A 12780-nucleotide genomic window follows, 5' to 3' on the forward strand; every position below is an offset into this window, starting at 1 on the left:
GTCCTTATATGGGAGAGGCAGATGGGAGTTTGCAACCCACAGTAGGAGAGAAGGAGGTGTGACCACAGAGGTAGAGATTGGAGTGACGGCCACCAACCAAGGAATGCTAGCAGTCACCAGAAGCTAGAAGAAGCAGGAACCGATTCCCTGCTAGCACCTCTGGGGAGTGGGGAGAGCAGCCCTGCTGTCATCTCGATTTCAGACTTCCATCCTGGGTTGGTTTGCCACCTTCCAAACCCAAGGCAGGAGGATGTAACAGTCCCCAAGTCCTGGGCCACCTCCACAGACCTGCTTGCCCTTTCTGGGCCTCCAAGCAAACTGGCTGGGAGGCTGGGGCTCATCATCCCTGTGCCCCAAAACCCCCAGGGGGAATTTGAGCCAGTTGGACCTCTGAGCTTTTTCTGCAGCTTTTAGAAAGTCCCAAATGGGCAAAGTGAGGCCAAGAGAGGGGCTGAGCCTAGAACAGGGCAGGGGGCTCTTTTATCTGGATCGCACCCTTGTCAGGCGAGGGACTTCCTCAGTTTTGCAAGCCCAGCCTCCCTCCTCTGACTGGAAGGAGGTGTTCAGAGCTCTTTGGGTGAGTGGCCCACGGAAGCAGCCCCAGATGGGGTGCCCAGTGTGCAGACCAATGAGAGCCCCAGAGGGGAAAGACTGGTCATTTCCTCCCTGTGATCTGCACCCTCCCTTGGGGCTTAAAAAACACAGTCTGTGGGCAGGAAGGACCTTTGATCAGTGGGGATCCTGGGAGACCTGAACATGGTGAGTTCCCCAGAGGGATCGTGGGCTCGGACACCTTCTCCTTTCCTTGCTGGGTCTCTTTCCCCCTTCCACCTCTCCCCTTTGTACTCTTTCTCCCTTTCCTTCCTCCTCCCTCTGTCCTCCATCTCCTCCCTGCTCCCCTGACCCTCATCTCAGACTCTCGGGGGCTGGGATGCAGCTAAGAAGGAAGATTGTCATGGGATTATAGGTGCCTCGATGCCCTAGGCTGGGATCCGAAAGGTCCCCAGGGCAGGAAACCCGTGCGTTGGGTCTGATTAGATGACACTCGTCCTCAAGTGGAGGGATCCAGGAGAGGTCTTTCAGCAGTGGGAACAGCAGGAGCGAAGGCTGGGAGGCTGCAAAGAGCCAGCTTGGAAGAAAGATAGTGATCCACCCGGACTTTCAGATGTTCTGTATTGTAGAGACAGGGAAACCGAGGCCCAGGCAGGAGCAGAGATGGCCCAGGTCCTTCAGGGGTTCGTGGTTGACTCAGCCTGTCTCATGGATTCTGTGGGTGTCAGAGGGAGACTGTCTCCAGGCCCAGGGAGGGCCCCCCTTCCCCACCTCATGCACACCTGTGCCCCCAGGGCTGGGTTCGAGAGAGGCAGGGCTGTGATTTTGTACCTGCCGCGCTAGACGTTCTCGTCTTGCTTCATCTGGGTGAAAGAGGAAATGGAGGACACATTAGCTAACCAGGGAGGGGCCTGACATTGCCTCATCCCACTTTTGAGACCTGACCAGGACCAGCTGGACTTTGAGAAACCCAACTATTGGCTTCGCCTTCTTTTCCTTTCCATAAAATGGTCCCAAATACCAAAGGGTATTCAGTGAATAGTCACTCTCCCTTGCCCAGCCCAGCGCCTCGGACTCCTTGCTACGGCCCTCAGAGGCAACTGTAGGCACCAGTGTGTGTTGGATCCTTCCGGAATCAGTCTACAGGTACTCAAGGACAGAGGTGAAGGGAATGAAGTAGGGGGTAGTTTGGCAAGGGGGTCAAATTGAAATAAGCTTCAAATTCTGCTTCTCGTGTGTCACAGGAAGCCTAGAAAAGGACTCATCTTATCTGGGCTTCCTTCTCTTTACCTTGAAGATGGGGATAACAATCCTACAGAATTAGAACCTACATCATAGGCTCATTGAGAGAACTAAATAATACACGGAAAGCTCTTATGGGGCATACAGTTGGTGCTCAATGCATGTGACTTGTCTATCCTTTCTCCCCCCTGCAAATAGAAGTACACTCTACACATTAGCCTGCATCTTGCTTTTTTTTTTTTCATGACTAATGTAGAGTATCATTAACCAGTATTTATTGAGCGCTTACTGTATGCCAGGCCCTGTGCTATGCTCTTTGCATTTACATCTATGAGGAAGATACTGTTATCATCCCTGCGTATTTCAAGGGAATTCCTTCTTTCTTTTTATCCGCTGTATAATAGTCTACTGGGCTGGTCCATCCACTCTCAATGGCGAATCTTGGTTGTTTCCCATATTTTGCCTTTAAAACCAAAGTTACATCTTTAGCCCAAGTCTGGGTTTCCAGAACTGCAAAGGCTGAGTCCACGGGCAATTTTCCTTTTAACGGATCTTGCCACAAGTTATACCAGCTTATATTTCCCACGTACAGAGAGTGTCCGCCCGCACCCTCACCTGCCCATCAAACTCTTTTTTTTGCCAACCTGCGAGGCAGTTCACTGCATCCTCCAAGGACCTGGAGGCTTGTGTTTTTCGCGGGGTTTAAAAACTGTGCATGTTGTGGGGTCACAGACGCCGTGCAATTCAAGAAAATCAATGGGAGTTGAGATGCCCACCCTCACTCTCATATCCCATTTCTCCGAGGGTGTAACCTCTGTGGCTCCATGTGGTTCTGTGGGTGGATTATTTAAAGATGTTGTGTGCTTCTAAGAATGGGGAGGGGGATGTTCGGGGCAGGGGGAAGCCCACCTTGCCTCCTGTGTATTTACTGGCTCTGACAGCGTCCCTAAGGGAACCTGTTCTTTCCACTTTAAGGGGGGCATGGTGGGCAGGACTTCCCTTATTGGAAGGATCGGGAGGGATGGAAGGGTCCCCTACTGGAAGCCAGGCGAGGGAGGCTAGGGCCTGGGGCAGAGTTTACGGAGCACCAGCTGCATGACTGTGTCCTCATCATGCCTCTCCTCGGTGCTTTCAAATCCTTCTACTTGGCTTCCTTCTCTCGGCCATGACCCCCCAACGCCCCATCTGTGCTCCCATCTTCAGTGGCCTGGAGCTCCTCCTCAGCTGCTCTCTGGTCCTGCTGCCTCTCATCTCACCTTCTTTCAGCGACCAGAGGGATCTTTCTAAACTGAAACTAACCTAGCCCCTCTGCAGCTCAAACACCGCCCATGGCTCCCCATGACCCAAGGATAAGATACAAATTCTTGAACATGAACATGGCATGGGTGGATCTTCCAACCTCGTCTTGGCCACCTGCCGGCCACGCTGACCTCCTTTCATTTTCTGGTGGGTAGCACATTCCCTGGCTCTCACCTGTGGCTTTGGCTTTGAACGCATTCTCCCCCCAACCCCCACAGTACCGTAGACCTGGTAGCCACTCAGAGAGGGCTCGAGCTCTCAGAAATTCTCTCCTACCTCTGCCACTTGCTACCTGCGGGGAGGACTCGGGAAGCTCCCTTAAACTCTAAGAGGAGCCTCAGTTTTCCCATCTGTGAAATGGAGGTTGCAATAGGAACAACTCTCAGAGGGTTGTTCGTGGATTCAATGAGCTAATGCAGGCAAAGGGCTGAGAACAGAGCTTGACGAAGGTGATTGCTATTCTTGTAAGTACTGCGTCCTCTCCTTCACCCCGTTCTCTGATCCGTGCATGTCTCCTCAGGGCCACCACCCTGTCACTCACCTCACCTGAACAGTTCCACTCTCCTCTTCTTCCCAGATTCTGCTCTGGAGCTCTTCCTGTCCACAATAGACAAGGGCTCTTAAAATGGGCCCATGACGGGCGCCTGGGTGGCTCAGTTGGTAGAGTGTGCGGCTCTTGATCGCGGGGTCGTGGGTTCGAGCCCCACGTTGGGGGTAGAGGTTACTTAAAAATAAAATCTTGGGGAAAAAAACCTGGGCCTGTGAAGTTAGGAGCAATAGTATTCCACGCTTCTGGTTGTTGGGGACTTAAATACTGTTATTGGTTAATTAATGAACTAACACCTGGGAAGGGCTTAGAACAGTGTCTGGTCCCTTCATAGCCCCAGACCTGCCTTGTCCGATTGGGCAGCCACCAGCCGCGTGTGGTTATTGAAATTTAATTAAACCGCCCAAATTAAAAATGCAGGTCCTCAGACACGTCGGCCACCTTTCCCTCACCCAGCAACCACATGTGGCTGGTGGCCACCACCAAGGACAGGCGCAGAACGCTCTATCGGATGGGGCTGCAGCCCGTCCACACCCCGCACCGGGCTGTGCCCTCCATCAAACACTCAGTCCTCACCACTTGGGGGTTCATTCGTCCCTCCTTGTAGACCGCAGCGAGCCCACGGGCACTGCCAGGTGTGTCAGGGTCCCCCAGCTGGTTAACATTAGTGCCGTGAAGAATTCTGCCTAGAATTGTGGAACCACAAATTCTTTTATATTTGCTATACAATGTCTGTTTCTTGGAATGGACAGTGCACTCACTGGTGTGGTTCCTCATACAAGAGGAACAAAAATATATACGGTGAAATGCTTCCTTCCATTGTGCCTGCCCCGCACCCCCCCCCCCCCCCGACTGCCCAGCCCCTCCTCCTCCCTCCCTCCCTTCCCCCCGCTCCTGGGGCCAACCACTGGTACAAACTTCCTCTGTCTGCCTCTAGAACTGCTCTGGAGAGAGAGAGAGAGACAGGTACAGGCTAGAAGTAGAGACAGAGATACACAGGAGGGAAGGAGGGAGAGGGAGAGGAAGAGAGAGAGAGTCTTTTGCAGGTAGCCTGCTTTATGCACCATTTGGTCCTTGCTTTTTCTTATTATTTTTTTAAGATTTTATTTTATTTTATTTTATTTAAAAACTATATATTTTTGTTTTTAAGTAAGCTCTACACCCAAAGTGGAGCTCGGACCCACAACCCCCAAGATCAAGAATTGCACGCTGCACCCACTAAGCCAGCCAGGCGCCCCTGGTCCTTGCTTTCTAGCTGCCCCCCTAGATCTTGGAGCTCCTTCCACATCAGTGCATCAACACCTCATTCTTTCAGATAGTTGCGTAGCGTTCTGTTGTTCTGGATGTGTCATCAGTCATTTAGCCAGTCACCTCGTGCTGGACACTCTGGTTATTTCCCATCTTTGTAGGGATGCTGCAAGGGTGAAACTTTTCAAGCCACTTGCACTGGGAGGATCCTGAAAGCGGCAGCATGTTAGAATCAGCATTTTCTTTTTTTCCTGCCCTCATGAAGTCAGGGAAGGGAAAAGGGCCCCATGAGCTCATGCCAGGAAGGAGCTTTGTCAGCTGATGAGAGGAGGAGGGAGCATGAGAACAGGGTGTGGGGATGGATGCTCCCCTTTGGAGTCTGAGTCACTCGGGCAAAAGCTTCATGTTAGGGGTCCAGGGCAGACACACAATACTGAGCAGACCCTAAGGTGCCTAAGGGGGTGGGGGGGCGGGAAAGGGGGGGTGGTCTAGGGCCTCCTGCTGTGCCTGGCATTAACCCTTTAGTAACTGGAACATGGGGATTGGGGTGGAGGAGTGGAGGGATGGGGGTGGGTGGGTCCCAGAAGAAAATGGGAAGAAGCCAGGGTGCTGGGGGCAGGGGGGGTGGGGGTGGGGGATGGTAGGGGTAAGGCTCCCAGCAGGGGCTATTTACCAATAGAAATATTTCAACAATTTGAACTTTCTCTTTTGAAAAAATTTCACACTTACAGAAAAATTACAAGAATAATACAAAGAACTCCCATATAGTATAGTTTTTACCCAGATTCTCCAAATTTGCTTTATCAGTCAATCGTTTGCCTATCTATCATCAATCTATCGATCTATATATCTATCATCTTTTTTTCTGAACAATTTGAGAGTAAGTGGTAGGCGTCATGCCCTTTGGCCCTTAAATACCTTAGTGTTCACTTCTCAAGACCAATTACCATCACCGACATGAGCAGAGCACAATTATCATTGTTGGGAAATGTAACATTTGGTGCAATATTATTGTCTGGGCTACAGATTGAGCAAACTTGCTCAGTTGTTCGAATATGCCCTTTGCGGCAAATGGGTTTTTCCAGCTCTGGACTCCAGCCCAGCATGTCACATGGCATTTGCTTGTCCTGCCTGTGTGGTCCCCGTTCACGAGGAACAATCCCTCACCCTTCCCTTGGCTTCATGACACTGGCGTGTGTTTTTTTTTTTTTTTTAATTAAGTAAAATTCACATAACATATAATTAATTCACCATTTTAAAGTGTACGACGCAGTGGTGTTTGTAGTACATTCGCTCTGTCATGGAGCCCTGAGCTCTGTTTCCAGAACATCATCATCACCCCCAGAAGATACCTACACTGTGGCCCACCTCGTTCCTTTTTATGGCCGAATCCTACTTTATGGCGTGGACCTCCCACACCCTGCTCATCCCCATCTCAGCTGACATTGACACTTTCCCTTTGAATAATGATGTAATCCCTGATATAGGTCCCCCAGCAAGGACCCCAGGGCCACCAGCCTGGCCCGCCTTCTGGCAACATAAAGGGACTGAGAAATAAAGAGTGGTTCAGGGAAAGATCGGAGCTCTTTGATCATCATAACACCAAGAAATAATGGTCATATTGGCTGCCCTTTCTTGTCCCCATACTGAGTGCCAGGCACTCGGCTGGCTGGGGGCCCGAACATTGGTCATCTTATATAATCCACAAGGTGGGTGTTTTCGGTGGGTATGAACCAAAGCCTGCAAATCCAGGTGCGCTAAATGTCCAGCTCTGGAGATTTCTGTAACAGCCATGTCTCTTCCTCTCTGTCTCCTTTCCCTGGGTTGGTGACAAAGTGGCCTTCAGGGATGGGCTAGCTCCAAGGGCCACGGAGCTCACCACTGAAGTTTCTTCCTCCGTCCACAGCCCCTCTTGGAAATGGTCAGGGGCAGCCTGCCCAGGGTTTGCGTGCTAGCCTATATAAGTTTGAATTCCTAACCACATGACCTAGAACAGGCTACTTTACTTTCCTGTGCCTCCGTGTCCTCATCAAGAAAATGGGCACATTAATAGCACCGACTTTTAGGGGGCGTGGCCCGGACCGGAAGAGCTCATGCCATGCCTGGCACACGGTAAGTGCTGTCTAAATCCTGGATGCTTCTGTGCAATCATTCCAGGGGGATTTTCCTGCTGTGTCTGGTGCCTCTGGGGCACGGATTTGCCTATAATGCTTTCTCCAGCTCAACTGCGACTCACAGACACTTTCTTTCTTAGGGGGGCATGGTATTCTCAGCAGCTCAGCTTGGGAAGAAGTGCTCAGGACCCCTCTACTCTTTATTTTGTCTTATTATGGAAAATTTCAAACACACAGAAGTAGAGAGAATGATACTGTGAACCCTAGTGTACCCATGACCCTGCTTCAACAGTTATCTATGTTTTGCTGTTCTTAGTCACCCACAGTCCTCGCCTCCCTTCCTGTCTCCTGTCTCCCAGCGATTTCTTTTGCTGGAGTGTTTTTTTGGAAAAAAAAATTTTTTTTTAAAGATCTTTAAATTTGGGGGGGTGGCATGCCTGGGTGGCTCAGTCATTTAAGCATCGGACTCTGATTTCGGCTCAGGTCATAATCACAGGGTCGTGAGATCGAGCCCCATGTAGGGCTCCGGGCTGGGTGTGCAGCCTGCTTGGGCTTCTCTCTCTCTCTCTCTGCCCCTCCCCCCACCTCCTGCTCACATGCATGCATGCGTGCACACTCTTTCTCTAAAAAAGAAAAAAAAGGCTTTAAAAAAATTTTTTTAAGTGATCTCTACACCCATCGTGGGGCTCAAGCTTACAACCCTGAGATCAAGCGTTGCATGCTGTACCAACTGAGCCAGGCAGCCAGGCACGCTCCATTGCTGGAGTGTTTTAAAGCAAATCCAAGACATCCTATTTTACCGGCTATGTATCTTTATCCTTTTTTAAAAACATAAACACAAAACCACATCATCCTCAACAAAATTAGCACCGATTCCATACTGTTGTCAAATACCCACTCCATTTTTGAGTGTCCCAGATTGTCTCAAAAATGTCTGATTTTGCAGTTGATTCTTCCAATCAGGATCCAAATGAGGTCTCTGTATTACCTTTGCTTGATATGCCCCAAATCTCTTTTATTTTTATTTTTTTTTTAAGATTTTATTTATTTATTTGACACAGAGAGAGATACAGTGAGAGAGGGAACACAAGCAGGGGGAGTGGGAGAGGGAGAAGCAGGCTTCCCGTGGAGCAGGGAGCCCGATGCGGGGCTCGATTCCAGGACCCTGGGATCATGACCCGAGCCGAAAGCAGATGCTCAACGACTGAGCCACCCAGGCGCCCCACTAAATCTCTTTTAATCAAGGACAATTTCCTTTCCTTCTTTTCTTTCTTTTTTTATTTTAACAATGCCATTTATTTGTGGTAATAAATAGACCATTCGTCCTGTAGAGTTTCCTGTGATCTGATTTTGTCCCTGTGGTGTTTTTTATCATGTTCCTCTCTCCCCTGCTTTTCCTGTGGACTGGTAGTTCTGTTTTGTTTCCTTTTGAGAGAGAGAGTGAGCACACGAGAGTGGGGGGAGGGGCAGAGGGAGAGAGAGAATCCCAAGCAGGCTCCACGCCCAGCACAGAGCCCAACATGGGGCTCAATCCCATGACCCTGGGATCACCACCTGAGCCAAAACTGAGACTCAACCGACCGAGCCACCCAGGTGCACCAAGACTGGTAGTTTTTGATCTAGAACCTTGATTAGACTCACATTTGTTCATTTGCAAGAATTACTCATAGGTGGGGCTGTGTCGTTTCTAAAGCATCACATCACGTAGAACAGAATGTCCGATTGTCTCTCTTCTCTGGATGCTGAGGTTGATTGGCCGGTTTGGGGTATGAGCCCAGCCTGTTTATTGTAAAGTTCCCAGCAGTCTTTCACCCGAGGGTTTTATCAGATGTTGATGGTCACCATCCAGACCCATTATTTCCTGAATTCTGTCATTCCAGCTGCAGGTATTATTCTTAGATTTTTCTCTAAAGGAAGACTTTCCCACATTGACTCTTGCTTTCCCTGAAATGTACCCTGTGCGAAATGGCAGGATAAATGCTTGATTTGTTCCCTTTCTGGAAAAAAAGTGACCAATGGGTTTGCTTGTTTTTATTATCATTTTGAACTCATAAACTTTTATATATTAATGTGTTTCATTCCATAACATCATCATCATCATCATCATCATCATCATTATTATATATTCAAATTGGCTCAATTTTGACTAGGGGTCCCTCCCAGGCTCTCGTGTCCTTTTGACGTGTCCCCATCATTCTTTTTGTTTCCCAAGATTTTATTTATTTATTTGAGAGAGAGAGCACAGAGGGAGAGTGAGAGGGAGAAGCGGACTCCCCGCTGAGCAGGGAGCCCGATGCGGGGCTCGATCCCAGGACCCTGGGATCGTGACCTGAGCCGAAGGCAGACGCTTAACGACTGAGCCACCCAGGCGCCCCTGAGTTTCTTTGGTTCCCCCTTCCCCCTCACTTAAATGTTGTGCCCCAGTATGTGAGGCCCTGCTGAGCCACTACCATCTCTGGGGAGTCACTGCCAGACGGAGCACGGAGCTGCCTCAGGGGGTGGGAGGCAGCAAAAGGGGGTGATGGTGGTGGTGGGTGGCCGTGGGGTAAGTACCCAGTAATATCATCTCAGTTTGTCGATGACATTAAAAATAGCTAAGAAGCAGTGTGTCACGTGTACCGGCCAGTCACAATGGACAGTGACTACAACGTTGCAGCAGGACTGCGTTTTAACCATTTGGTTGCTGGATCATAGGGATGTCCAGGGACTTCGTGGGGAGGCGACAGGGTGGCCCAGAGACTCCACTCTTATAAGTGGTATGACACCCTAGCTGCCTCTCAGTCCTTAACACCCCCATTTTCCTGGGGAGGAACCTGGGGCTTCCAGCCACGGAGCTCCGACGAGCCCCTGGCACCTGTCTGCAGACTCATCCTCCTCTTGCCTCTCTGATTCCACCCAGGCCTCCGTGTATTACAGCACCCTGGAGTACCCTGACTATGGCACTGCCACCCTGGACCCCAACATGTCTGTGGATGAGTCTCCCAGCGCCCCCAAGCTGTCTGTTTCCGACACGATTGCCCTGGTGATCTTCACAATGGTCTTCCTGGTGGGAGTGCCAGGCAACACCCTGGTGGTCTGGGTGACGGGGTACGAGGTCCGGCGGACCATCAATGCCATCTGGTTTCTCAACCTGGCAGTGGCCGATCTCCTGTCCTGCCTGGCGCTGCCCATCTTGTTTGCCTCCATCGTTCAGTACGGCCACTGGCCCTTCGGCAGCGCCGCCTGCCGCATCCTGCCCTCTCTCATCCTGCTCAACATGTATGCCAGCATCTTGCTCCTGGCCGTCATCAGCGCCGACCGCTTTCTGCTGGTGTTTAACCCCATCTGGTGCCAGAACTACCGAGGGGCGTGGGTGGCCTGGGTGGCCTGCGGCGTGGCCTGGGGCGTGGCCCTGCTGCTGACCATCCCCTCCTTCATCTTCCGCCGGGTGCGCACGGAGCACTTTCCCTTCAGGGTGACCTGCGGCGTGGACTACGGCCCCGACGGGTTCCGGGTGGAGAGGGGTGTGGCCATCCTGCGTCTGGTCATGGGCTTCCTGTGGCCGCTGGTGACGCTCAGCATCTGTTACACCTTCCTCCTGATCCGGACCTGGAGCCGCAGCGCTACCCGCTCCACCAAGACGCTCAAGGTGGTGGTGGCGGTGGTGACGAGCTTCTTCGTCTTCTGGCTGCCCTACCAGGTGACGGGGATGATGCTGGCCTTGTTCCCCAGGAACTCGGAAATCTTCACCTCCGTGTTCAGTTTGGACTCCCTGTGGGTGGCCTTCGCTTACATCAACTGCTGTATGAACCCCATCATCTACGTGGTGGCAGCCCAGGGATTCCACAGCCGCTTCCTCAAGTCCCTCCCGGCCATGCTCCGGCAGGTGCTGACCGAGGAGTCTGTGGGCAGGGAGAGCAGGTCCTTCACCCTCTCCACGGTGGACACCCCAGCCGTGAAGAACCATGCGGTGTGAGGGGAGGGTCTTCCGGCCACCATCTGCCCAGTGCTCCCCCTTTCCCACCTGTCCCTTCCCTCTTGGCCTCTCTGACCCCAGCCCTTGGGTGCTGATGTTTGAGTGAACCCTCCTCCATTCCTTTCCATCTTTTCCAGACTGGTCCTCCCTCGCTTTCAGGATGAACGGGTCCCTCTGGGGAGCCTCAACTTTTCTTTCCATCCAAGGGCTTTGGAAAACAAGCAGAAACCAGTATTACCCCGGAGCACCCCCAAAGGGCGCCCTGTCTGTCTGCTGGGTGCAGGGGGAGTCGGTGAATAGAACACATTGGATACAGAGAAAACAGACAAATGGAAACAGTCTAACCTTTAAACAATAGTGATGTATTTATTTGACAGAGAGCTGGGGAAAGGAGCCTCTCAAAAGGTATTCTTGTCAAGGACAAAGCAAAAGTCACTGGCTAAGCTTTTCTAAGTGAGCTGATTTAAAGACAAGCAGAGAGTTAAAGTGTTACTTAATTGGGTTTTGAGAAAATGCATGAGGTAAAAAGATATTACATGGTTCTGGTGAAAAGCAGGTGTTGAGGAAGGCATGCTGGGAGGGGTTGGGAAACATTGGTTGGGCACCTGGCGGGGGGAAGATGGTCACAGGGAAATTTGACTTTTTACTTTGTTACAAACTGCTTTTTTGTGTGCACTTCTCAAAAAAAAAAAAAAAGAAAGAAAAACTTTTTTTTTTTTTTTAGAAAGAAACTTTTAATTTTGCTATCACTGTAGATTCACATGCAGTTGTAAGTAATGATACAGAGGGATCTTGTATGCCTTTGATCTGCTTCACTATGGGAACCTCTTGCAAAATGAAGTTATAAGATCACGACTAGGATGTTGACATTGATACACTCGAGGGGCAGGACATTTTCATCACCACTAGGATCCTTGATGATGCCCTTTATCAGTCACCCTCACGTCCCTCCACCCTCCCAGCCCTGTCCTGGACCCCTGGCAACCATGATTCCACTCTCCAAATTTGCCCTTTCAAGGAATGCTCTATCAATCATGTAACCTTTTGACTTAAAAAAACCCCAAAAACCAAAAAACTAGTCTGAGGGCCCTGGGTGGCTCAGTCGGTTAAGCAGCCGACTTGATTTCGGCTCAGGTCATGATCTCAGGGTCCTGGGATTGAGCCCTGCTTTGGGAGGAGGGGCTGTCTGAACACATCGTGGAGTCTGCCTGAGATTCTCTCTCCCTCCCCCACTGCTCCTCCCCCTGCTCATGCGTGCTCTCTCTCTCTAAAATAAATAAATAAATCTTAAAGAAGAGAAAACTAGTCTGCAGCACTTGAATAATGAAAATTAAAAAAAATAAGCATTGTAATGTTGTGTTATTTATAAATGACTTTAAAACATTTCTGTTTGGTGTTTTGTGTGTGCGTGCTTGTGTGTGGATTGGCTAGAAATATTATACAGACCAGCACCGTCCAACAGAAATATGATGTGAGCCGCGTGGTAGTTTTCAATTTACTAGTTGTCACACTAAAAAATTAAGGAGAACCAGGGGCACCTGGCTGACTCAGTTGGTGGAGCGTGAGACTCTCGATCTTGGGCTTGTGAGTTCTAGCCCTACGTTGGGTGTGGAGATTACTTAAATAAATTAATGAACTTTAAAAATTTAAAAGAAACAGATGAAATAATAGTAATGTATTTTATGATAAAATATGTTACGTTAACAATTATATGAATGATATATCATATGAGTATTATATACTATACAGTTATATATTGTGTGAATAACAATGTTACGTAATTATGTTATTTAAAACTATATTTACAATGAGATAATATAAAA

At 49.9% G+C, this 12780-nt stretch overlaps 1 protein-coding gene across 1 annotated transcript; it reads left to right on the top strand.

Moving 5' to 3' along the window:
• Nucleotides 1–695: 695 nt before the first annotated feature.
• On the top strand, nt 696–12340 carry C5AR1 (complement C5a receptor 1). The gene is made up of 2 exons (XM_036114051.2): nt 696–759; nt 9902–12340. Exons 1-2 carry the CDS (start codon nt 757–759, stop codon nt 10955–10957), a joined length of 1059 nt encoding a protein of 352 aa, XP_035969944.2. The 5' UTR covers nt 696–756; the 3' UTR covers nt 10958–12340.
• Nucleotides 12341–12780: the final 440 nt, after the last annotated feature.

This window comes from Halichoerus grypus, chromosome 15 (genome assembly GCF_964656455.1).
Source record: "Halichoerus grypus chromosome 15, mHalGry1.hap1.1, whole genome shotgun sequence".
In the NCBI taxonomy this organism is placed as follows: Eukaryota; Metazoa; Chordata; class Mammalia; order Carnivora; family Phocidae; genus Halichoerus; species Halichoerus grypus.